The 27,531-nt window shown below is 39.9% G+C and overlaps 2 protein-coding genes across 2 annotated transcripts in view; one reads left to right on the top strand and one right to left on the bottom strand.

Annotated features, from left to right (window-relative positions):
* LOC124140122 (structural maintenance of chromosomes protein 1A-like) overlaps positions 1–11,340 on the bottom strand; it is a 39,314-nt gene extending 27,974 nt beyond the window's left edge. The window contains exons 1-4 of the mRNA XM_046507510.2: positions 11,076–11,340; positions 7,452–7,528; positions 5,420–5,566; positions 1,279–1,427 (exon numbers count right to left, since the gene is read on the bottom strand). Coding sequence (XP_046363466.1) covers positions 1,279–1,427; positions 5,420–5,566; positions 7,452–7,528; positions 11,076–11,187 — 485 coding nt within the window. The 5' untranslated portion in view covers positions 11,188–11,340. The remainder of the gene's footprint in view (positions 1–1,278; positions 1,428–5,419; positions 5,567–7,451; positions 7,529–11,075) is intronic.
* Positions 11,341–11,566: 226 nt separating this feature from the next.
* Positions 11,567–17,740, top strand: LOC124140121 (RIB43A-like with coiled-coils protein 2). Its single transcript, XM_046507509.2, has 5 exons — positions 11,567–11,769; positions 12,411–12,492; positions 14,463–14,926; positions 15,464–15,691; positions 16,769–17,740. The coding sequence occupies exons 1-5, from the start codon at positions 11,653–11,655 to the stop codon at positions 17,015–17,017; spliced, it is 1,140 nt and encodes a 379-aa protein (XP_046363465.1). The 5' UTR covers positions 11,567–11,652; the 3' UTR covers positions 17,018–17,740.
* Positions 17,741–27,531: the final 9,791 nt, after the last annotated feature.

Raw genomic sequence — 27,531 nt, 5'->3', positions numbered from 1 at the left:
TCCTTCACTTTCCCATACACTGGACACAATTCTCACATTTTATCAAAAGAAACACACTAATTAATAGTGATGGTTATTGGCCTGATTTTCAAGGGGTGAAACGATACAGCAAGGTCATGATACGATATGTATCATGGTACACAGGTCACGACACAATATGTATCTGACGTATATTTCCATGTCAGGTACACACCACTATGGACACAGTCAAAATAAAACATATTGCCATGGAAACTGAAAAAAAAAAATTTCTCCAAAAATCGCTTACAGCAAACAGCACCAGTTGACAACCTGGTCTGCATGTGCAAAGTTTCAAGAAATACTACCTATTAGTTTTAGAGATATGGTCCAGACAAACACACTACAATGAACAGAGTCAAAGTCAAACTTGTTGTCATGGAAACAGGAAAAAAATATACATTCTAAACATCCCTAAACAGCAAACTCACCCTCTTACAACCTGGTCTTTGTGTGTGCAAAGTGTCATGAAGGAATACCTATTAGTTTTAGAGATATGGTCTGGACAAACACACCATTGTGAACCATTATGAGTCAAAGTCTAACTTGTTTCCATAGAAACAGGAAAAATCAAATTTTGAAAAGTTCATAAATAGAAAAAGGAACCACTTCAGCCCTTGTTTAATTCATGTACCAGGTTTGGATGAAAAGTTTATCACAGTTTTCAAGTTGTGCTCCGGAAACACCTACCTCACTCTTTTGAGACTAAGTACAAATTGTTTCCATGTTTCCAAGAAAAAGAAAAAAGCCAAATATCCACAAATTGCAAAAAGCACCATTTCAGGATCTGTTTGATGTATCTGCCAATTTTTTCGTCTTCAAGTTACACTCCAGAAATGAAATGATTACTGACGGACGGACGGACGACAGACAGACAGACAAGATGTTGCCCATTTCCCCCCACATTATAAGCTGGGGGGATAAAAATGAACCCATACACATTTTTGACAATTTTGGTTATCGTCCCCTATTTTGTTGGATGTTGCTATGGTCACAACAGGAAGCTGGTCGCAAATAGTTTTGCATTTTCGATCTACAAAATCAGTGGCTAATTTCTCAAATTTATAATTTTAATCTGACTTGTCTCTTATGTATACTTTGCCAAAAAGATGAAAATATGCATATTCTTAAAACACAATATACCAGTATTTCCCTTTGTATTGTGATACATATCCATTAGCTGGTAATACTGCACACCTCCAATAATTAACCTTTCACAACAATGGTAAAGTAATACATCAACATATCTAAGACACGAACCTGCTTATTTCCTCGAACATCTGCGTTCTTTCCTTGGCGTTCTTCATGGCTATGCTCTCCACAGTCCCCTGGAAAACCAGGAAGTTCTTGGACTTTACCAACACGCCTATCTTACCCAGCGCCGAAGCGTACTCCTGACCTGACACAGTCTGAAAACAACAGGCAAGGAATGGGTCAGCATCATCCATGTACTTGATTCATATAATCACAATTGAAGTGCATTGTGCAGTCTTTGTTGTTTAACACCACACAAAGCAATATTGACAGATGCCTGAAAATAATCAAGACAATACAGTGTTTAATATTACAAGTGAATGTGTATGTTTAACGCTGCTTCGAACAGTATTTCAGTTGTATCACAGCATGTCAGCTTGATGTGGGTGGAAAACCTGAAGTCTAATATTATGAAACATCATCCATGTCGTCAGGGTTAAATGACACACAATGAACCAAATCATTGAGACTGCCAACTTGATAAAGTGTCTCATATGACAAACTGAGGCTATTGGGGCAAATTCCAACCCAGAATCCCCACAGTGGGCTGTGCTAGGACTATCCCTATCAGCATGTATAATGATGTTAACCACCAGTAAATGTCTTAAAATGTATTGTGTGTTGTTCACAGTGTATTATGATCAAGTCAAACTGATGGACAGGGAGTGAATACACCACATGCCTAAAGCACTCTAATGCAGGCTCGTTTGGTTGCACTCAGCAATATATCAGCTATATCGCCATATGACAGCGGTCTGTAAATAATTGTGTCTGGACCTGACAATCCAGTGATTGACATCATGTGCATCGGTCCACGCAGTTGGGATAGCATAACATGCATCATACAAGTCAGCGAGTCTGACAACCCCATCCTGTTAGTCACCTGTTACAACAAGCATGGTCGCCTGTTACAGTAAAACATGGGTTGCTGAAGACCTATTCTAACCCGGATCTTCATGGGTCTCTGTTGTGAAAACTCTTCCATTGTCCATTTGCAAATACCCATAAATTTACTTTTGATGCCTTCTGACACTAACAGGATTAAATCTTTTTACAAACCTGTAGAGGTTATGAATTCTCTGATGAAATCCTCCTTGGGCCACTTATTGCATTTTCCTGGCTCAAGAAAATCTACATGACATAGCTGTAACCATTTTCCTTAATAAAAAATGTTACCACACAAAAAACTTCGTTTTTGTATGATATACGACCACCCTTACGGAGCCTCACCCTCCACGGCGCGTCACGCCAGGGGAAGCAACTCTCACACAAATCCCTTTCCATATGTCTAATGCTGACGGAATGTGGGGAGGTGGGTGGCCGTGCCCCAAGGAGGATTTCATCAGAGAATTCATAACCTCTACAGGTTTGTAAAATTCTCTTTCAGATTAAATCCTCCTTGGGGCACTTATTGCATCAAGATAGACTCCTAAAGATCAATCTAGGAAGTGGCATCCGTCAGCAACAAGCGTGCATAAATACATCGTATTTTGATTATTTCAATGAATAAACAATAAATGGAACCAACCTTATCGTGAGGCACCACCGTCGAAAGGCGGAGGCTAGAGACAGGGCGTGTGGTCAACCATATACAATGAAAAGAGCCATTATTTGTGGCTTATCATATTGAGAACTCGAGACACCCCCCGACTTTTTTTAACAAGTGATATAGGGGCGTAAATCACGAGAGACTATAAACCCGCGCAGAGCTAGGCCAGAAGATCCCCGTGAATCGAAGGAGTGCGTGTGCAAATACAATTATTATCGAGTAGTAAGGACTGGTATTTTTTATCGACCGCAGAAGATATAATCCGGACCGTTACTGAGCAGTATAACCGGAGGGCGGTTTAAATTCTCGAAGTCAATCAGTTAGAGATGCAGAACTTTGCCCAGTTCGGAGAACTGACTGACCAAACCGAGCATGCTCGCTTGAGTGTTTGTCGAGTTGGTAATGTTTGATGAATGTGCTCAGCTGGCTCCAAATAGCCGCGGAGCAGATCTCCTCAATGGGCAGAGCCGCGGCGTACGCTCGTGACGTAGCCACTGCTCTAACCGAATGAGCCTTCAACTTGGTAGGGGGGTCCCTGCCTTGAAGGGTGTACGAAGTACAAATAGTAGACACTATCCACCTGGAGATAGTTTGTTTGCTCGCAGGTGAGCCAGCCTTCCTAACGCCATAACAGAAAAATAGTTGATTATCCTTACGGATACCCTTAGTTCTGCTGATATAGGCCTTGATGGTCCTGCGGACATCCAAGACATGAGCATGTCTTGTAGTGGTCCCCGACGAGTTAGGCTGTGAAAGAGCAGGTAGTTCCCATAGTCCCGAGGCAGTGTGATCGCTCAGAATGCCTCCCCAGCCGGAGAGTGACGCGTCTGTTTGAACTGTGAGAGATGGAACGGGGGTGTCAAGGGGGAGCCCCCGGGACAGATTCCCGACCTCAGTTCACCACTGAAGGTGTGCAATGAGCCACTGCGGAGTCTCGAGATCTTCCGAGTTCACCCAAAGTCGACAGAGCGCTTGTTGAATGGGTCTCATTCTCAAGGGCGCCCGGCAAACCACATCCACTGTCGCCGCCATGTTGCCCAGTAACTGGAGCCATGTACGAGCAGTGTGACTGGCGGACAGAAAAAACTGGGAAGTAACACATCTGACCTTGGAAATGCGATCTTGTGGCAGAGATACAAGTCCACTCACCGTGTCGAAATTCGCCCCTAGGAAGACTAGATTCTGAGTAGGGCTCAGATCTGACTTCTTGAGATTGACTATCCACCCTAGAGTGATCAGAATGTCTATCACGTCTTGTGTAGCTATCTGACTCAGGGATTGCGATAGAGCTCTTAGTAACCAGTCGTCGAGGTACGGATGGCAGAACCGACCTTTTGACCTGGCCACTTGTGCAGGAATCAATATCAGCTTGGTGAACACCCTCGAGGCCGTGGAGATCCCAAATGGTAGAACCCTGAACTGATAACACCTCCCGTCGAAAGAAAACCTCAGGTATTTCTTGAACTCGGGGTGTATGGGTACGTGGAGATACGCGTCTTTTAGGTCTATTGACGTTAGCCATTCTCCTGTCTCGACAGCTGAGATCACCGAGCGCAGTGTCTCCATCCTGAAGGACGGTACCTCTATGAGTTTGTTCAGCCTTCTCAGATTGAGAATAGGCCTGAACCCTCCGTCTTTTTTGGTGACTAGGAAATATGTCGAGTAGAAGACCTCGCTTTCCTGTCCCACGGGAACCGGTTCAATCGCAGCCTTCATAAGAAGTGCGTCGACCTCGGCACGGAGGAATTCCGCCTTCTCTCGGGTAGCAGGCACCGGAGTGTGCTTTATCCCGGAGAAGGGGGACGGATGATGTTTCCACCGAGGCAAATTGCCATCCCTTGGAATGGACAGGGTCCAGGGATTGGATGTGACTGTCTCCCATTCCTTCAGGAATAGAGCCAGTCGGCCGCCTACGGGGACATTCGGCTTGAGGCAGTGGACCCCGGCTTGAGACAGTTTCGATAACTTGCGACCATGGGTCCGCCGGGGGCACTTCGGGCACTTCGGGCACTAATGGGAACCCGATGGGTTCCCGGCCCCGCGAATGGTACCGTACATGAATCGTATAATTACAACTCTATAACGAGGTTTTACGCCTTTGCATGAAAGAAATGTACCAAACATACAGTTTGGTCAGCCATGGTTCTTGTTCGAACGATAATCTTGTACTTTTGTTTGTCTTGAAAAAAACAGGCACGTCTGTCTTAGTCAGATGACATAAGGGAAGTGATTTGTGTGAGAGTTGCTTCCCCTCACGTGACGTGCCGTGGAGGGTGAGGCACCGTAAGGGTGTTCGTATATCATACAAAAACGAAGTTTTTTGTGTGGTAACATTTTTTATTAAGGAAAATGGTGACAACTATGTCATGTAGATTTTCTTGAGCCAGGAAAATGCATTAAGTGCCCCAAGGAGGATTTAATCTGAAAGAGAATTAATGGACCTATTCAACATGTTCAATAAGTTCAACATGTACAAGTGTCCTATTCTCAATCAAATTAATAGTTTCCCTTTTGGCTGTCTGTTGTCAATATTCGGAAAGGTACTTCCCTGTCTAAACATGCTAAAGCAAATTGATAATACATGTCAAGGTTCCTTACCTTTCCATTGATCTTGTGATCTGACGAGTTCCCATGTATAATTCTTGTGAAGCTGGTCTCCTTATCCTGGTCGGGGTCATAGTACACTGCCATCACACTAGCACGGTTTGATGCGGGCTGGCCGATCGGCGCACCATGGATGAGATCCTGCAGTACCCAGACAGTTAGGCATCAATATTATCATGTTTACGCCAGCATTACCGATATCAGTGGACTATAGCAAGCCAATAGCAAATGTTCACAGATATTGGAGTTCAGGCTGTGACATTAGCTGCCAGTCCAGAACCTGAGCATAGTAAAACACAATTTCTTTCTGGCCAGTACACATCAGTAGAGGACGTAACGTGTACGCGAGACGGCTCTCCCGTCTCGCGTACAAGTGACCACTTGAGAGGGGGTCACTCGTATGCGTGACGGCCTGTCAGTGGACCATGGATTTCTGCATGTTGCACAAAAATGTCTCTACAAGCGTTATTTGTGAAAATAATAAAACAAAATTAAGTACAGTTATTGATCATTCTACTAGTTATCGAATGACATGAAAAAAATGTCGCGGGAAAATGTGCGGGCTACGTAACTTCCGTTACCTTATTAGTCGCCATGAATATGTAGATGAGCTAGTTCAGGTCGAGAGAGAAAGTTTATTTGGGAAACTGCCGGTCATATGGCTGTCCATTGACAGATGGGGGTAAGGCAATAATAAAAAAAATAAAAAGATACCAGAAGTAAGTATCAATGCGATAATGACCCCTAACTTGCAGCAGACGGAACATTCCGAGGAAATTGAAATTGTTTACGGAGCGAGCACTTCCTGGTTACTGATTGTCATTAACAGACACCCGCTAAAAGGCGCGTTCCGCGTGAATACGATGAATGCCGCGGTACCACGAGGTCAGAGTTTACACGGAATATGCAGAAATAACATGTAAAAATGGCGATAACTGGTCACTAGCTTCGACGTGTACACTTTCAAGTGTATCCAGTCCAGAATGACATGTTGACATGTTTTAACTGTTCGAAAATAGGGTATGTGAAAATAGGAAGGCGGATGCCCCGATGCACACGCGACCCGCCAGTCACGACCTTGGGTGGATTGTTGTGGTCCCTCTCGGCAGTGGATGATTTTACATAGCGCTTAAATTAATTTCGCGGAGGTCGCGGGTGACAGGACAGCCACGGTGTTTGAATTAATTAGTATCAAGCGCTTCACTGAGTACTGCGGACCGCACCCGTCTCGCATACAAGAGACGGCAGAGCCGTCACACGTACACGTTACGTCTGCGACTGCACATGGTACAGTTAGCAAATACTAGCATGACTAGTCCACTAAGTTATATATCTATAAGTAAAGTCATGCTTGTCAACCTGAATATCATGCTCATGGGTCCTTCCTACCCTTACTTACAGTACAACAGCTTGCCGAGAGGCTGTCACACCTGAACATCTAGTCAGTGTTTACCTTCTACTCAAATAAAAATGTTACACAGCACAACACTGAACAGATGGATGAGGTTCCAGCATATATAGGGCGGGAATTTATCTAGGGTTCCAAACTAAGAGCCCTTGGCAGAAAAATTAGGAAAAAATCATTGTTTTGATCAAAACTGGGATTTTTTAAACTTCTTTTCTTAAATTCTGGGGTATTTCAACATTGCAATCAACTAAGCTTTAACATCTCTTTCATAGCTATAACAATTTGTAATTTTTAACTATTGTCTGCTGCAGACTTGGGGCTAAATATTAGCCTTTACAGGGTTAGAAACTAACAGTTTTAGTCCACTAGTCCTTATAATGATAACATATAGCAAAACCCTAAAAAATGGGCCAATTTCTACTAGTCCTTAGGATACCTCAACTATTGGGCAGTTTAGCAAGGACTATAGGACTAGTGCCAATTTCTAACGCTGCTTTAGCCTAGGCAAGTCTGGATAAATCTAGGACATGTAGAGAAATAGTTTGTCATGATCATGATCATGATGATCATCATCAGATATTTTCTCCTAAGTCCTAATATTATGCTCTTAAGTCTTACCCCAAGCCTCTTGACTCTCAGATTGGAAGTTTTTTCACCAAGCACAAAGCTGATGGCATCCATCAAGTTGGATTTCCCTGCAGATATAAACACAAGTCATCACACATCAGCATAAGTTTTTCGGATGTTTTGGGGGGTTCCTGGATTCAGATACAATAGGATCAAACTGGAACATGTGGAAGGATACAAACAGACACAGACACACACCACCCCATCACCAATAATTTCAAAAACGGAATTAGAACTTTGGTCTTGAAGTCGAAAAACATTATCAGGAAATTGTTAATATCAAATTTTAAAGAGGTACTATGCCACACAGCCTGGTAACCATATCCAGTTCTCAGGTCTAGACATTGTAATCCTATGTTTGAAACCAACATGACCTAACCAAAGTGTGTTTTGACTGACTTCAGTAATGAGAATGCCAGACACATTGGACATGATATTATCATCATTGTCACCTTCTGATAAGTTATGTATAAATTCATTACCAAACTTGAAAAATATCTTCAGAATATTTGCCGATGTCCTAGAAAAAGAACCCCATGAATACACATTTGCCAATTTTCTCAAGCAAAGTTCCTTCTAGTTCTATAGTACAATTAATGTGTTCAGTATTATTCTGATTAATGAATATTATCATCTCAGTATTATTATCAAAGAAACAAGTCACTTTTAATATGTACACTATCATGGGTCAAATCAGCAACAAATGCATGGACTGTGTTTATCCCATCATCACATGTTTTCAATCCTCATCACTGAAGACACCACTAAAGACAGGGAGTGAATACGCCACATGCCTTAAGCATGTTAAGCACTCTGATGCATGCTTGTTTGGTTGCACTCAGCAGTATTCCAGCTATATGATGGCAGTCTGTAAATAATCGAGTCTGGACCAGACAATCCAGTGATTGACATCATGAGCATTGATCCATGCGATTGGGATCAATGACATGCATCAACCAAGTCAGCAACCCATACTTGCCGTAAAAGGCGACTATGCTTGTCAGAAAAGGCGACTAACAGGATCGGGTGGTCAGGCTCGCTGACTTGGTTGATACATGTCATCAATCCCAATTGTGTGGATCGATGCTCATGATTTCAATCACTGGATTGTCTGGTCCAGACTTGATAATTTACAGACCGCTGTCATATAGCTGGAACATTGCTGAGCGTAGCGTTAAAAGAAAAGAAAGAAAGGAAAAGAATATGTACATGATGTAGTGCATCTATTTTTAACTTGACTGTAATGGACGGCTGGAGGTGAGGTGAAATTGGGTTTAACGTCACGTCCAAGATTATTGCACTTATATAGCGACGTGCATGCACGTGTATGTGTGTGTGTAGCTGCTTGTACTAGTCCGGACTGATGCCGATTTATAGTGCTAGCTCACTGAGATACCATGCCGCAGTTTAACATGAATACCCCACTCAGACACAGTATACTGACTCCGAGCCGACCAGACCTTGTTTTAGCCCCTTAATGTCGAGCGCCAGACAGGGTAACAACAAGTACAATCTTTTAACGTCTTTTTAAATGACGCGGCCGGGGATCGAACCCCGGACCTTCCGCTCTCCGGGCGGACGCTCTACCACAAGACCACGGAGGCGGTAATGGAGGGCTGGAAATCATGTGACAATAACAAGATCTCACCTGATCAACTCATCTCTCTCGGGCGAGGCATTGTCACTATAAAATTAACAAGACATGGTCATTTGACCATCTAACTATGTTAACAGAAATAAATGTTCTAAAAGATAAGACTTAATTTCAGTGTACTGGGATTGTTATTGGACACATAATCAGAAATATTCCCTATGGGGCTAGAAAACACAGTATGCACATGATGCAAGGATATATATGTAGAAATCGAAGGTTACTTTTGACATTAATCTGTTATTGTTCAGGAAAATTAGATCAAACAAGTGATAAAAGCACAGCTTAATTTGCTGATATTGTCTGCCAGTAATATTAACACTTAACACCACTCTGTAAAACATATACTTCAATCTTTTGCCAACATGGATAGGCCAGTAATATATGGTCAAGCTCTATCCAATTTGTTGTATGTAAGTTGTAACAGTAAACATTATCAAGATCATGGGTCAATGTTCAACATGGTTCAAGCTGTTTATGAAAAAAATATGATTGATTGAATACCAATCATTATTATTATATTAAATTATGAGATTAATTCTCCAAATCTACCATGAATTGGAAACTACTCAATTGTGATTTGTCAATCAGAGGTATGAAATAACACAAAAAACTCTGATTGAAACAGCCGATTTGATGGCCGCATCACCGCAGAAGCTAATATTTTTAGATTTATACTTCACTTACAGTCACTGTCATTGGGCATATTTAAATAATGAAATGTACAATTATACAAAATGCAAATTTGCCGTCACTACAATATTCAAGGGATGTGTGGCAATACAAACATGATAGAAATCTGCAAAGAGAACGTATACAGTATTTCAAGTTTTAAGGACAACAGAGAGCTTGCTGTTTGGCAGAATAAAATCTTTGCACGGCTTGCTTAGTTTGCTTTAGGGATGCCCGCATCATGCTAGCTAGAGGTTGCCCTGCTACATGCTTTCAGTGACTGTCATAAGTTTGTGTGGAGTATTACGGTGTAAACAAACTGCTTGAGCACATAGATCATTATACTTTGTTTAAACACTATTGTCAGTGATTCCGTAAATTCTCATCGACAACCCACTCAAAACACTGGAATCAACCCATGCCTCTTCACTCAACAATGCTCAAAATATTTGCAAACACCAAAGAGTTCACATTTTATTTAGTCATGGTAGAATGGAGATAAACAAACTGTTTTCAATGTAGAATTTGGTATGTTTACCTGTAGATTTAACCACGCTCAATTGAATTTGGAGCCGAACGCGCAGTATGAGTTTGTGGAATGATAAATTTAGCGCAGTCAAATCTACAGGTAAATTAGCTCTACATTGAAATCACTATGTTTATCTCCTACTCATTCTTGCAGTATTGTGTTTATTTGTTTAATGCCGCACTCAGCAATATTCAGTCTGTAAATAATCGAGTCTGGACCAGACAATCCAGTGATTGACTTCATGAGCATCGACCCACCCAATTTGGATACATGCATCAATCAAGTCAGCAAGTCTGACCACCCGATCCCGTAAGCCGCCTCTTACGAAAAGCATAGTTGCATTTTACGGCAAGCATGGTTTGTTGAAGACCTATTCTACCCCGGATCTGCGGTGTTGTGAACCAAAAGTGGGAGGGGACAATTCATATGATCTCCAGCATCGCTGGTTGCTAATGTTATCGATCAAAAAATCTAAACACCCAATACGCAAACTAATGACGACATACCACAAACGCACCTCTAATTAGAACATGTTCACAACATTCTAGGTCAAAAGATCTCAAATCACAACTAACTACTCGGTGAAAACAATGTTTGTTTACATCATGTCAAAGTGATAGTTCTTCGTCCATTCCCATAAAATGCGCAAAATCGGGTGTCTATAATTAAAAATAAGATTAACAGAGAAGTGCATCTGTCAATTTGCAATCGATTAAGAACGAAATTTATAATTGAGACGCAAACAACAGGTACGATCACAAACCTGATCCATTTGGTCCAATGATTGCACTGAACCGCTTGAAGGGACCGATGCGTTGTAATCCCTTATAGGACTTGAAATTATCCGCTTCAATGTATTTCAGGAATCCAGGCATTTTTATTGTAATGGTAGGAAGCCACCGAATATGAGATTATCTGCAATCGCAGCTATTATTTATGTGTAGAAGTCAAAATGTAAACAAAGTCATCCAAAAGTACGCCATTATCATGGACGACAAATTTTAGCGCGAATAGATGGCGCTTCGTACGAGATAATCGAACGTTCTCGCGAGACCAGCATTTCTGAATCGGGTTTGTTTGATTCGTTAAAAATATTGTATTTTGTATATTAAAGAAACCAAGAAAATTAAAATCCAAAATTATTATCGAACAATATGGCGAATAAATGCAGTATATATCACGTTCACATTTTTCGTGTGTCTTTACAATTATTTATTTTTAGCCAATGAGAAGCCCTCTTTGCCTGCCTAACAACGCCATAAACTTAGCAACAAGCGAGAGGTCTTGTCAGATGTTGTGAATATTTGCCCGGAGGAAGGTCGTCGAAATCTTCAACAAAAATGTACAAACTAGACCTGCCTGTTGATTATAAGGAGGCATCAGCCATAGAAAGGCGGCGAAATGTCGAAGAGCAACGTAAATCCAGAATATTCAATGCCCGAGTTAGGACCATTGGGGTAAGAATGTCTAGCCTACAGTTTTCTTACAAAATGGCATGTGCACTAGGGAATAGTCATGTTTATTTTGCTCGTGCCTTTTTTCACATCACATTAATCAAGACGACATTACACCTTTTGGTTACAGTCAACAGTATTTTCGAAACTATCATATGTGTTTTGCGACTTAGGCAAGTGTTTTTATTATTTGTTTTCAAAATTTCACCTCGAGCAGACGGATCCGAACAGACTAAGCTAAACATACTTTCAGAGAGTTTATATCTGTGTTACCTTGGTAACTGGTCCCAGGATGTTCACAAAAATTGACATTGAGCTGCATATGTCAAAATACCTTTAAAGTTTAAACAGATCTTGATACATAAGACACATCAGATCCGTTGAATTCCTTAACAGTTGTTTTGATTAGGTATACAAATCTGTGATATTAGCCACTTGTCCGAATCCTGAGTCTAGCAAATCTGGTCCAGTAAGAAAAGCTTTATATAGTGGTCCATTTACTAACACTAGAATATGCTGAAAATAATGCTAAATGGCTTTGGCACAGACTGTGGACAAATTGATTCAGTTTTTTCCATTTTTTATGTTGTGTTTTATCACATGGTTTATAAGAATCTCAGCCACTTTTAAATGTTCTATGGCAGATTGACCCTCAGGCTCTCGAGCAACAGGCACGTGATAAACAGGAGCAGGAAGAGTATGAACGAAGAAGGCATGAAGCATTTGGTGAGGCTTGTTTCCTTTACAATGTACATGATGTATTAGACATGGGCTTACAACATCCCCTCATCTCATTCCTCTCTTCTATTATCTGTTCCTTATGTTACATGGGACTATTATGGCTATGGGATAAGGTGTGACAAAACATTATGCCAATTTGTTCATGTGATGTTGGTTGTGTAATGTAGATCCCCAAATGTGCTGTCAGTTTCTGTTTTTGAACTGATGTCCAAAGTTGACATTTTTAAAAAATAACGTTGACATTTGGAGGTAAGTGATGTAACGATGAAAAAGTGGGCATATTTGCAATCTTTTAAAACATCTTCCCCCTTGGTAACAGCTGATGTGAGTCATCATAACAGAACACCAATGAGTACTCCAGTGCAGAATAGGCCCTCAGCACCAAGAATTGTGTCACAATAGTGTGGAGTCGTTGTCACTGGTTTATCTTGGACAGACTTTATTATTTACAGGCTGCCACGATATGACTGTGATGTTGCTGTCTGTGGCATCAAACAACTTTTTATCACTCATTAGCCCCAAACTAGTATTCACATATCTGCCTGAGGCAAGGGCGTTATCTGACTATAAAAGTCCAGTTTCCACCCTTGCTGAACTAGGCTGGAATTTCCAGGCTCAATCTTAGCGCCACCAGTGGCTATTATGTGTTATGTCCCTTCTTTGTTCCTCCTATTGACCAATCAGATTCCACCTCTCATATCGCTTGCATTTTCTTCAAACAAAAGGGTGGCACCCAGTCAAGACGAGGCCTGATCGATAATGAAGATCTATAGTGTAATAAAACAGGTCTTACCATGCAAAGTGCATCAAATCATTTGAGCACCTCATTAAAAACATGAAAAGATTTTGCAAGATATCTGTCAACGCTTAGTTGGTGCTTAGCAAGTCTTGCAGTCGACCGTAGTCTGCATGTAGATCCATGTTTACAAACCAGATGTCTTGTTCGTTATGCAATTTTGATTGGACTATACATAAACTCACTAGTCCAGCCAAAACGTAACTCCGGAATTCCAGCCTAGTTTAGCAAGGGTGTAAACTGGACTTTTATAGTCAGTCCTTGCCTCAGGAGGATGGTATTGACAGGTTTTGAGCTGTCAACTTATTTTTCAACAAATTATTTCCTAATGCCTATGATTCAGCTGAATAACAGGGACAGTGACTACAGGACATCCTGCAGCACTGTTTTGGTACTTCTCACTGAGAAATGTGACCTTGCTTAATGCAGATTGACTACTTCATGCCTATTGTGTTAACTGTAAGCAAAGTGTCAAGTAGCAACATGACATCATATCCATGCATTATTACAAGTAATTACCATGACACCATGTTGATTGCAGAAAATTTGGTGTGATGTTGATACTAAACTCAAAATCGTCATGATTTAGCTCATAAATGAAGTGTCTTTTAAAAACAAACATTGAATTGGTGAGAGGCCCATGTCTTGTAGCAATCAGAATCCTTTAATTGTCTGAAATCCAGAAGAACAAAATAATAAATATACTGTGCATTTCCTAAATTGTGCAATAAACATTATGAAATGAAAGAGGCTTTAACTCTTGATTTGCCCTGTGTAGAATAGGACTTCAGCAGCCCATACTTGCGACTCACAGGATTGGGTGGTCAAGCAAGCTAACTTTGCATGTCATGGGATTCCAATTGCGTGGGTTGATGCTCATGACATCAATCACTGGATTGCCTGGTCCAGACTTGATTATTTACAGACTGCCGTCAAATAGCTGGAATATTTCCGAGTGTGACGGTAAACAACAAACAAACAACTCTTGTTTTACATTTTCCACAACTGCATTGGATGCCTAAACTAAGGATGTCAATCATTGGATTGTCTGGTCCAGACTCGATTATTTACAGACCACCGTCATATAGCTGGGATATTGCTAAAAGCAGTGTTAAACCATACTCACTCATTATTATTGAAACTGTTTTGATTATTTCAGCCTCTGATGCTGTCCGCAACGATCTGATTGCACAGCTGCTTGAACAAAGACAGGAGCAGGATATCCGGGAGCTCAACAAGGCAGAGAATGATTTCAGAGCATTACACCAGCAGCCAGGAAACCGACGAGAGTGGGATTTGTACGACCCAGAGGCGCTGAAGAAGGATAAACCTGCCCGTGTGTGCGATGATGACCCTAGGTGTGGCATCTCCAGCATTCAGAAGTTTGATGGCGAGGATCTGAACAACAAGGCTAGGAACAAGTTCCAACAGGAACAGCTACGCGAGTGGCATACACAGCAAATGAATGAGCGAGACCAAGCCAAGCGCAATCAGGATATGGCAGACAGACTGTATGAGCTGAAGATGCGTGAGCTGGACCAGAGAGCATTGGAGCTGCAGGACGCAGAGGAACAGTGCCGTAGAGCTATCAACCATTCTACAAAGGACTTTAATGCTGCACTTGTAAGTAGGGGGTACCGACATATGAAACTATTGATGTATTGCAATTGTTTGCCCTGAGATTGTACTACATCAATAGGGATTAAAAAATGCTGATGGTTTTGTCAATAATATGTATAACATGGGTGGGTTTGTGTGTGGGCCTGTCCCCATTTCACCACAGCGAAATGCTGTATGGGGAAATAGGTCAGATAGAGCTAGACTGGTACCCTGCCATTTGCTTCCTAGCAACTGCAGGAGAGGAGCGCAAGCAGTCTAGGGCAGGTAAACCAGTCTAGGACAGAACATGTTTAGTGTAATAACTTACAATTAGGAATGTTTTAAAATGAAAATTCATAACTTTTTATTTAAATCATATTTATGCAAATCTTTATACATATGTGAGACAAAGATAAAGTTTCCTTCAAAAGTTTGTTTACATCTTTAAAGCTATTTCTCATCGCCATGTAACTTTCTCAAACCAAAAACAAATACCGGGGTATAGCAAATTGATGGAATCCTTTTGATAATCAGACAGTGAATTATTATTGTAATTTCCAGGATCGTGACAGGAAGGAGAAGGAGGCTCTGTCTCGTCAGCAGCAGCTTGATGACAACGCCACGGAGATCGCCAACCACATATATGGTGACATCCTGACAGAGAACCCCTCTGTAGCTCAGAGTGCATTCGGCCCCCATCGCGTGATCCCCGACCGGTGGAAGGGCATGTCCCCTGCACAGTTGGAGGCGATACGCAAACAACAGGACCTCCAGAGGATGGAGCTAGATGTAAGCTGATTTTTCTGATATTTCTCTGAACTAGTAATGTTAGGGCTCGGTATTCATAAGTAGATCGTAACTACAAAAGGAATTGTCGTTAAAGTATTCCCCAAATACAGTCAAGTCCCGTTACTCCGACATCGATGGTTGCATATGATTATGTCGGATTAACGAGTATGTCGGATAAAGGAAATTAAGTAGTATCCACGTTTGTGATCGAAAATCAGACAGCTTCGCAATAGATACCGATTCAAACACGTAATAAAAAATAAATATTCATATTATTATGTTACATTGTTGGCGGAATATGTTTTCTAATCATGCAACCTCTAAAGTTTAAACACAAAACGACTGTTACAGACTGTATGACTTATGCAAAGTACTTTAAAAAGCAAAGTCTGGAATGGAAGTTGCAAGTTTGAAACTGGTTCCGCAAAGCTTAAGTAAAACTGCTTTCTAAGTGGCTAAAGTTGACTTTCTGTTAGTCATTTCATTGGTAGGTCATAGTTCACGAAATGTTGTTCTGAGGTGACCTGTAATGGGATGTCCTCAGTGATAGCCAGAACTTGTATCTGATTTCAATGAAATTGGGGTAATCTAAGCATGTAATAAATTCTGTTTTCTTTATTTAAAGCATTAATTGTTTATGGTTAAGCAAGTTTATCTCTGCAGCCGTTGTAATATGCAGCTACCAGCTGATTCATCTCACATCAAAACACGGGATGTGTACTCGCGGGCAGATGACCACGGCGTACGCTGATCACTGTGTCGGATTAACGAGACTGATTATTGAGTGATCTCGGTAATTCGTTGCAAATTAGCTGTGTCGGGGTCGGAGTGCAAGACTGTCGGATTAACGGGTCTAAATAGCACTGATTTAATCGGTTCCCATCATGAGTGTTGGATAAAGCTGATTGTTGGATTAACGAGTGTCGGATTAACGAGACTTGACTGTTGTTTTGAAGTATTTAATTGTTCCAGTAGCAGTCTACAACTTCGGCAGCTTGTCCAAAACTCGATATTAGTCCAAAGTGAAGATGTAAAGTGAGATGTAAGAAGTTTCACTTATGATCTTTGTTCTTCTAGCGTCTTAAGCAGGAAGAGGAACTAAAAGACAAGGAATGGGAACGCCAGCAAGTGGCCAATGCTCGTGCAGCACTGCTGCTAGAACGTGAGATGGCACGAAAGAAGCAGGATATGGACAGGCAGATGGCTGACGAGAATCGGCGCTTGTCTCAGGAGCAGAAGGCCCACAAGGACTACCTCTACAAGGAAGTGTACACCAACCCTCCCACAGCTGCCTACTTCATGCAGTTCAACACCACCACCCGATAGACAGAAGTTTCATCACATTTCATCGCAACTATACTCATTTGCTTCTCACATCACCCTCGAGTTACTGGATTATTTTAACGTCTTTGAAATTTCTATGGTTTGGGGATTGATGACCAAGCTTCTGTAAAGGTGATATTTAATTATGTGAATTTTGTAGAACATTTGGTTTACAGAATTTGTGAAATTGATCTTTTTGAAATGAGCGTGTTGCAGACAATCTAGGTTTTGTTGATATTCAGTACTCTGCTACGTAAAGGATTGTCCAAGGCACACATGCTTTATTGATGTCTTTGATTTTAACTGTTGAAATGTCATGACCAAACATATCAACATACAAAATATATTTTAAACTGAAATCAAGAACTTTGACGTGAGGATGTTTTAATGAGATTGTTGGGAGTTTTTATGCTCATGATTGACCTTTTTATTTATTCAGTTTTAAGAATGAAAATAATGTTTAAGCCAGTTTTTTTACAAGTCAGCAAAAGACCTCAACATCTTCATCTGTTACATTCCATGAAGAAGTCGAAATGTGCATCCTGAAGTACTTGTATAATAATGTTATTTGTATTTATCTGTAAATAGACTAAAGCTTGCAAGTGTACAGGTTTTTTGTGTTAGTCCGTCCAGAATATTATGACAAGCAAAAGCTAACTTTCTTTCTTTCACAATTGTAAAACTAATAGTCTCTGACTGTACGAATAAATTCACATGACCTTGTTAGCTCTGTGTTTGTTGTTAATACTGCTGCATCCAAACAGTTCCTGTTTCACTGTTTGACGAGGGTTGGCTGATCAGGACTTTACCTGCTCAGAAGCTGCAGCAGCTGTCAGTTCAAAAATCTGAAATTGGAATTAAATATTTCCCAATTCATGTCATTGTTTGTTGTAACACCGCACATAACAATATGACAGCGATCTGTAAATAATCGATTCTGGACCAGACAATCCAGTGATTGACATGAGCATGGATCTACGCAAATGGGATACAATGACATGCATCATTCTAACCCGGATCTTCACGAGTTTCATGTCATAGCAGAGGTTATTTCACTGATAACAGGACCAATAAAAGAGAACATGTTATATTTCTTAATTGTTCCACTGAATGTAATGTTAACTTGAGAAAATCCCAATATCAAAAGCATGGGTTGCCCGAATCTTTAGGGGTCTCTTCTCAAAGATTGTTGGGGCAATTTTTTACTTACAGGCAAATCATGTTGCCAACCTGTGGTCAAATCTGTATGATATTAATCAATTTGCTAGACAAGTAAAACTGGAATAAACGTGTGAAAAATATAATTCCATGTGCAGAAAAATAAAATTAATGTATACATGTACAAAGTATTCTAGACTGTGGAACAATGGTGTTTGACTTTCTTCAAACCGATCCAGTCAAGATATAGAGAATCTCACCCAAGTGTCTTCTGATATCAAATATATCAACACGAGTTGATAAAAGTGGAAAAATTTCGAGGCTTGCCGAGGATTTTTGCCACTTTTATCAACGAGAGCGATATCTCCTGTGGGAGCCAGTTTTGGATGAATTCAGTATTTCATTCATATGTATATACATTATAATAAAACAGCCTTCTATACTGAAACCAATAAGATTGTGTCCTTTCCACCAACTTGTATAGAGGATGAATTTCATATGTTTGTACAGGTTAAGGAAGCATATATTCCACCTGCATTACAAAATTTGTATACATGTAAATATCTGTTACACTCTAAGGATGATAAAACAATTCTTAGGTAAACACTTTTTGTTCACCATGTGCTGTGTCGGGGTCAGTAGTATTGCATTGTGACATCACTTCGTAACATAATCGCCTACTTCATCGACACAAATGTATTTATACAGCACATCTCTGTAGCTGTGTTGTACTCACTGAAACTTTGTATTCTTGTTTTGTATATGGGCCGGAGTTAGTACAATAAAATTTATCATCCAAAACTGGCTCCCACGGGAGATATCACTTGTATTGAGTGAGATCAAGCGATATCTACAGCGTAGATATTGCTGCAATGAAGTTGCATCACAATGCTTTGCAGACCATTGTGACGTCACAATTAAATGACATCACTAATGGCTCTGCAACTGAAGCTGTTAGCAGTACTTTTTACACTTAAGACACTGCTTATTACTGTCTACAAACTGAAAATGTTGGAAGAATGATCAATAAAATCTCACCCTCGTGTGTTTTGATATCAAATATCACTCGTTGATATATTTGATATCAAAAGACACTCGGGTGAGATTCTCTATGTCTCACAATCTGGTGAGGATTTGATATTCCATCTCCATGCAGAACTCCACGTTTTCTAAATCAACGTTTTTGTTGACATCAATCTATTTTGGTATGGTAATCTTCGAGGAATGGACAAGTAAGATTGTGTGTGTATTATATATTCCAACCAGGTCCCCCAAAGAATGAAATACGGAAGTAGTCGAAGTTACGTAATAACACACCCAAGCTCATATTTAATTAATCTGCAGTCACCATATTTCTGTTTGTTTAACGCGGCACTCAGCAATATTCCAGCAATATGACGGTGGTCTGTAAATTGATTGACTTCATGAGCATCGATCCACGCAACAAGGATACAATGACATGCATCAACTAAGTCAGCAAGCCTGAACACCCGATCCGGTAGTCGACTCTTGCGACAAGCACAGTCGCCTCTAATCCAGTCTGGAGGCCCGTGAAGATCCAGGGTAGAATAGGTCTTCAGCAACCCATGCTTGCTGTAAAAGGTGACAATGCAGACCGCCGTCATATAGCTGGAATATTGCTGAGTGCGGCGTTAAACAACAAACAAACAAAATCCAGTCTGGACCGCACAAACCAGTGATTAATCTTATGAGCGACGATTCACGCCGAGATCTGATGACACACAATAAACCAAGCCTGACCACCATATCCATTAAGTTGCAAATTCTAACCCGAACCCCCACCTGGCAAAATGGTATTTGTCCTTAAGAGTGTTTCAGTTTTTATACGAAACGTTTTTTCGGGTGCTCAATCTCAATGCAAAAGTCAAACTCTCCCTGTTGCACACTGAGTACATCCATGAAGATGGGCGCTATGGCAACGACTCTTGTTTACCACTGCCCATGTTGTCCAACCTAGCTTGAATTCGAAGTTATATTTTGTTGTTTTGGAGAATGCAATCATTTTTGCAATTTTTAATCACGTAGTGGACACACGATAAATGCATTAATCTTCAATGAGTTTTAGGCAGTTGTAACCGAATCCAATTCAGTCAGTTAAAGAGTGACAGCGTTGAGAAATATTCCGTGTCGAACCAGGACATTACAGCATCGTAAATACAATAAACACATATAGTAAACATATTGTTTTGGGTCATACTAAATTGATATCAATGCTGTAATGATTCATATATGTTCATGAATTCGCGGAGCCAGATCGCGCCTGTCAAGAAGTATTTTCAAAGTCATTTAAAGAAAATGTTTGTCTGCTAACTCAAAGTACATTATCACAATGTCTGCATGAGAACAACCTTACAATGACGTCAACAGTACGGAAGTTACAATGATTGTTCACACAAGGTACTAGCAAATTTCAACGTCTAGACCTAGACTGGAAATGGCCGTTGAACATAGAACCTTTCAAAGTGAGTTAGATTTATCGCCGCCTTTGACATTAATACAACCATATGTGTGGAGACGCCATTGATGGGCTTCACACTGTGTACCCATGTTGGGAATCGAACCCGGTCTTTCGCCTTTACGAACCAACGCTTTTAACCACTGGGCTACCCGACCGACCTACTTACTCTGCAATGTTGGCTTTGTCGTTACGACTTACCAGAGACCTATTTTATGGTCTCTGGACAAATATGTATCAAGACAAGTTTGAGGCCTTGTTTATTTCACCCAGATGATCGCGAGCATTGTCACGTGATGTCATGGGAACGAGTTCAACCAATCACGGCTCACTTCCGTTGCACGAGTTTTTTCCATGCGCGTTAATTCCAGACGCCGCGAATGGAAGCAGACGAGGAATATTTGACAACTGCATGTCAAATTAATTGCAAAAATCTGTGAGATTAGATTGTTAATGGACATGAACATGAGCTTGCAGACAGTATTGATGTTTCTACTATTTACACACTACAATGACGGTTTCGGGAAAAGATAATTTGTGATGTTCATTATGAATGCTATCCAAGAAGAAGCGAATTTTCACCGTGATTTCTTGGCCTGTTCCGGTGTACGAGAAAAAAGGTAAAGAACAAGGTAAGTGAAGGAATATATGATTAACCAATCTGTTTGTAGTTGAACATTTCGGAACAGCAGTGCCCCGGGGATATGAGTAAGAATGTATTTGCTGCTGTTTGCATCACTAATAATGACGATGGAGTAGCCCCGTGGCTGGAGAGTTCACTCCCACGTGCACATGAAGCTCACCCTTGTTGTTTCCTGCCGTGATATTGAATATTGCTAAAAGCGGTGTATCACCATTCTCCTCACAGATATACAAGACCTGGCCAAGTTTGTTTGGCAAGTAATATTCTGAGAAGAATGCTCGTAAAGATCTGGGGTAGAATAGGTCTTCAGCAACCCATGCTTGCCGTAAAAGGCGACTATGCTTGTCGTAAGAGGCGACTAACGGGATCGGGTGGTCAGGTTCGCTGCATTGTTTGATGCATGTCATCGACCCCAATTGCGTGGATTGATTATCATGATATCAGTCACTGGATTGTCTGGTCCAGACTCGATTATTTACAGACCGCCGTCATATAGCTGTAATATTGTTGAGTGCGGCGTTAAACAACAAACCAACCAAACCAAATCTGAGAAGAATGCATGTCAGGATCGCAGTAGAGGTAACACATTTATGAAGTTATAAATGGACCAAAGTGAATAAGTATATGCCCCATAAACTCACGTGAGATTTCATTCCACACAACTTTGAATCCACCATACAGTAAGGTTCTTTTTGAGTTTCAGGTACAAACTGAATTGAGTAAGTCAAGCGCGTTTATTGACGAATTGCGGCGTTCAGTTCTATATATATAGTTTGTGGTAGGTTGTTTGGTAAGAATCAATGAGAAAAGTGCGTTAACACATCCGACGGTTTATCATTCATTAGTAATGAGCAAAACATGAAATAGCTACAAACAAGCTTTTACCCTACATTATTTTGACATTAGGTTGTTTGGTAACAAACGGCTGAAGATTTATCATTCATTAGTAGGTAGCAAAATATGAAATAGCTACAGTCGCGTGTTACGACTGACACCGATACACTACACTACTTTGACATGTGAGCTTATTGTGTACTCATCAAAATTAATCAAATATTATTAAAGGTGAAGTATCATGTGCTGAGTGGACATTAAAATCAGGTGTCACCTATTTGTTGTATCGAAAGTCAACGTGCAAGCTGCATTGTCTTCCGTGCCTATTTATGAACAATTATAAGATGATACATAGCTTTCCTTCGGGACCTTTTTTATTCTTTAGATCTCAAACATACACAAAACAAATATTTACATATCCCATGTTTACAGTTAGCTTATTCATTAGCCGAATGCTTTATGAAACATGTTTGGGCTCTGATATTTCTTAGAAAGTGATGCTCGTGGAAGACATTTTGAATGTAACAGAGTGAATATTATATGATGGTCGGGTGGATGCGGTTAATATTGCGAGGCTTCCTTAATAATTTGAGTGTTGAGAGTTAAAAGTAAATACTTTCTGTATCAACGTCTTCTGTATCCCCCCACAGCTATGAGTAAACCTAAATTTCAGTTCATATGTTGCAGTACAGTTGCACGGCATTAATACAAGTCAAAATAAATATTAACTACACACGATGTGACCTATAATAAGTATGTACTTCTGGTGGTGTGTGCACTTTCAAAAGGTGTTTCGATGGAGTTTGATTTATTCCACAAGTTACAACCCGATTCTTTGAAAAACAGAATGGTATCTCTTACTCTAATTCAGACACAGGCTCTAGTACGTTAACACCTACTCCCGTCCAATAATGGGAAAAGTAGTGGTGATTATGTTTTATGTGAATCCATCGTTTTAACTATCGTGTGACAATAAAACAGATATACATGTCGCAAACAATAACTACGTCGACATGGAGAAATAAACACTCAACAAAGTACACAACAATCCTAATCTAACAATATTGTATAATATACTAGTAAATGATAGAAATACATATACACTTATAGAAATCTTCAATACAGTTGAATATCGATCTTTCACTTCAGTCATGCAGCTTGGATTCCTCTGATTGAAGGCGACAACGTTAAATTTTCGCTAATGACTGAAAACATATGAAATACATTTTCCCATTGCTCTAGAGAAGTATTGCGATTGTTGTTGATACGACCGTAATATACAACACATACCGTGCTGTGCAAAATCAATGGCTGTTTTTTCTCAAAGGGCGAGAAATCGCAGTTTCTGGACATACTAGTGTACCTTGCGTGTAGCATAACAAGTAGAGATTGCTGCAGAGCATCAATAGCTCCCCGCAATATAATGCTATGTGCAGAGGAAATAAGTGTAAGCTATGGGAGGAGAGAATTTATGTTCAGTACAAGTTGGTTGTTATTAATGTACTTATCTTTGGAAAGCACAATAAAAGAAACAGTGTCTTTAATTGGTCAGCACAAAGAAAATCCAGACAAGAAAACTGGGCCTGTCAGGCAAAACTTGATATATACCCATTATTAGTACCAATAAAAAAAATCCTATATAGATAACGAAACAAATGTCATTCTAAAGCATGCTTTTGCAGCAAATATTAATATTTCTGGTCAAAATGTTGGTTGGGTTAAATAAAGCAAACTTTTAAAATAGTGAACACAAAAAATGTAATGAATCCACTCATTATATACTCAATAGACTTCAGTTCAAATGTAAAAATTCACGCAATCATTAATGGATTCCCATTTATCTAGCAGCAAGTTAGGAACATACAGTTTGGTCACGTTATCTATAAATATTGAGGATTATCTTACATATTGTAAAAACAAAGGACATAGGTCACTTTTCTCAAAACTTCGTTTAAGTAATCACAAACTAAAAATTGAAAAAATTGTAGATATAAAAAAACAAACCCAACAACATTTGAACAACGTCTGTGAAACATGTGATGTCTCAGAAGATGAACAACATTACGCATTGTCTTACATAATACAACCAAGAAAGAGAATCACAAATAATCCCCAATCATGATAAAGAATTTAGTACACTCTGTTAAAAGGTGCAGATTCTTAATAAGTTTACCAACAGTTATCCAGAAACAACTTCCAAGATCTGTTAACATATCAACAATTACAAACAAATTCCTTGCACATGTATGTACAACATTACCATAGTTTTGCTCACTTCCCATATTGTTTCCATATCATTATAATACACTTGTTTTACAAATAAAATTGTTATAATGTAGCTCTTTGGAATGTTGAATGTTACTGTGTTTTTTAATTGTCGTTTATTGTGCATGTATTTTGTAGTTTGTGATTGTGTAATATAGCCACTGTTTCTTCATGGAATGTTCCGCAATACATACCTCATCTAAAACATCTTTGTTGTATAATAGTTTCTTACAGTTGCTTACGGGGCATTGTTGGCCCAGTCGCCAAAGCCGCTGCAATTCGCTATGCAGAGTTGTGTCCCTTGGGCACGCCAGAAACCTATGACAGTGTGTTTGAATCTCGGTTCGCTCCGATTTTGTTGTCAGCACAAAACCCTTGTTCGTTGGTTTCACCAAAGTGGTGAACGTCTAAGACCTGCATCACTTCAGACTTTCCTCCCACATCAAGCTGACACGGAATACTATTCAAGACGGCGTTAAACCCAACTACCTCACTCACTCTTGTGTATGGTTCCGTTTGGTTAACTGGGTTTGTGTTGTGATTGCTTCCGGCTTAAATTTGAAATTTGTTTAGAAGAATGTTACTATGTTCAACCCAAACATCGTGGAGATATCATGCAACCGTATTATCTTTTTGGAAAATAATTGCAAACTACAGACCAACCTGTCCTATGTATCCAGAAGCAAAGAACATATACGGGTGTATGATCTCTGCTGGAATTTTTTTTGTTTTTTTTGTCCAAGCAATAAACCATGCAGAAACGTAAACCGCCGCATGAAATAGTATGTACCATACATTACATACAGTGAAGTATTAAAAACAATGCTGTGCTCAACTATGCACAGCAAGCGCCATACATGTGATTATGAAGACAACTAATAAAAAAATTCTCATATCAAACCCGTTGTTTTACATGTGTTGTTTATTGAACAAAGTCATACTTTATAGAAGCCTGTTATTTAAATGTGTTGAAAAATATGTTGCAAAAGCAGTGTGAAAATTGAGTGCGCGTGACAGGCTTGGCCTAAATTCCTTCCTGGAACGTTTCTCGATGGCTGCCTGAATAACATACGATACATTGCAAAGGTAGTGCGCAATTGAGCTAGTCGGGTAAGGGAGATAATCACTCACTCTCAGTGATACAGCTTGAATAAGGCACGATTTACAGCAATGCAAGGTCAGTGCGAGAATTTATCACTTCTATACTACGCCTATAGCTAAAGGAGATAATCGCTCAATGCGCAATAGTTTATTCTTACAAAATATAGACCGGTTAACTTTAGCGAAATGGGATCATTTTTAGCTCTTTTAAAAACAAAATGAACAAATTTCATGGGTTATCAGCATTACGAAAAGTGACTAAGTCTCAGAATAGCAAGAAGATTTTGAAGTATCTCTTATTGCTGGAAAAGATAAACATCAACATTTCACGCACATTTCACATGATTTGTATGTTTCGTTTCGGTAACTGTGTGGCTTGAAATTTCAAAGAAACCAACATGTCGACTTACATGCTACAAATTTAACCTCTCCCGTATACTTCCCCGCCTTAAGGGCGGGGAAGAATAACCACATGTGGAAAGTTGTCACCGTAACACTAATCCTCTGGTATATTGACAATAACATGTGATCCAACCAATACCAGCTTTTCGATAAACTATTGCTGTCACTAGCATTCCAAACATCAGTTGCCGCTTAAAAAATATAAACCAAAGCGGACACAAAAGCAATATCATCATATTAACCCCTAACGAGTCATAAATAACATGAGATGTGTGTGCAGTTTAGGAAACAGATGTTGGGTCTTAACATTAACTGGCACAACAGGCTACTCAGGTGATTCCTCATTCATTCAATCTTTATCACCTTGATCATACATATACCCATAGGCAATACAGTTGTATGATCTCGGCAGATTATTTTAAGGTACTAATGGAACATTAACCCTATATACATTGGATAGCCACGGTATTTGAAAATAATAAGTTATACCCTAGACGACCGAGGTGCCTGGCCATGGGTTTCACATTACAACTGTCCGTGGTCACGTGGGCTCCATTCTGAGAAAGCCATGTTATGCTGGACTTTCCCTGTGAAGAATGTGGTCAGTAGATATAAGGGTGTATTTTGCTGGTCAGAATGTTCCGAGTAGCGGGGAAAGTATAACCTTCCGCATTCATGGTGAAGTGTAAGAATGAGTTGCGGGTGCTGTCCACACCCAATGATACCCCAGTTACCGTAGAAAGGCAGTTGTAGTGTCAGCTGAGGTCGTCTGTAAGCTTCATCTCATGTAATTACAGATTGGTAGATGAGGTATAAACATTTATGGTTGTAAATCTCTTTTTGCAAATCAAATATACACAGTACAGTTGGTGCAAAGACAGTGAAGCCTCTTAACTCAAATATTTACTCCGTATCAGAAGTTCAAAACTATATATTTCTCCCTAACTGTATCTAAAATTATATCAATTACATGGTCGAAAATAAGATCTACGGAATTAAAGCCATCTTGTTGTCAATATAATATGTGAAATATGTTGTTCATTGCTCTTGTACGACCAGCGGTGGTTTAGATTCATTTTCTTTCAGTTTGGATGTACAAAATAGGCCAACATAAGTACTTGTTAGACAAGTACAAATTTCTGAATACCTCAACGAAAAATATAATGGAATTCGTGGTCTGGTGATTTAATTGATGTATGAGTTTAGTGTTCTCTTGGGATCCCGTGCCAGCGGCTTGTTTCAACAGGTAGATATTGACAGTTAGTTTGTTTGTTGTTTAACGCCGCACTCAGCAATATTCCAGCTATATGACGGCGGTCTGTAAATACTCGAGTCTGTATCAGACAATACAGTAATTGATATCATGAGCATCAATATACGTGATTGGGATACCACGACATGCATCAAGTTAGCAAGTATGACCACCCGATCCTGTTAGTCGCCTCTTTCGAATTGCCATGCTTACGGCAAGAATGGGTTGCTGAAGACCTATTCTACCCCGAATCTTCACGGGTCTAATTTTAGTAGTTATGTATTTTAAAATATGGTAAGACATCGCAGTTGGGCACAGTAATTAATTCCCGAGAGAAGGAAGTTGTTTAATAAATTTAGAGTGATTACCGCTCGAACTAGCTAAAA

Source organism: Haliotis rufescens, unplaced genomic scaffold, assembly GCF_023055435.1.
Source record: "Haliotis rufescens isolate VD_foot unplaced genomic scaffold, xgHalRufe1.0.p SCAF_23, whole genome shotgun sequence".
NCBI classification, from domain to species: Eukaryota; Metazoa; Mollusca; class Gastropoda; order Lepetellida; family Haliotidae; genus Haliotis; species Haliotis rufescens.
This window is presented reverse-complemented; position numbering and strand designations above follow the sequence as displayed.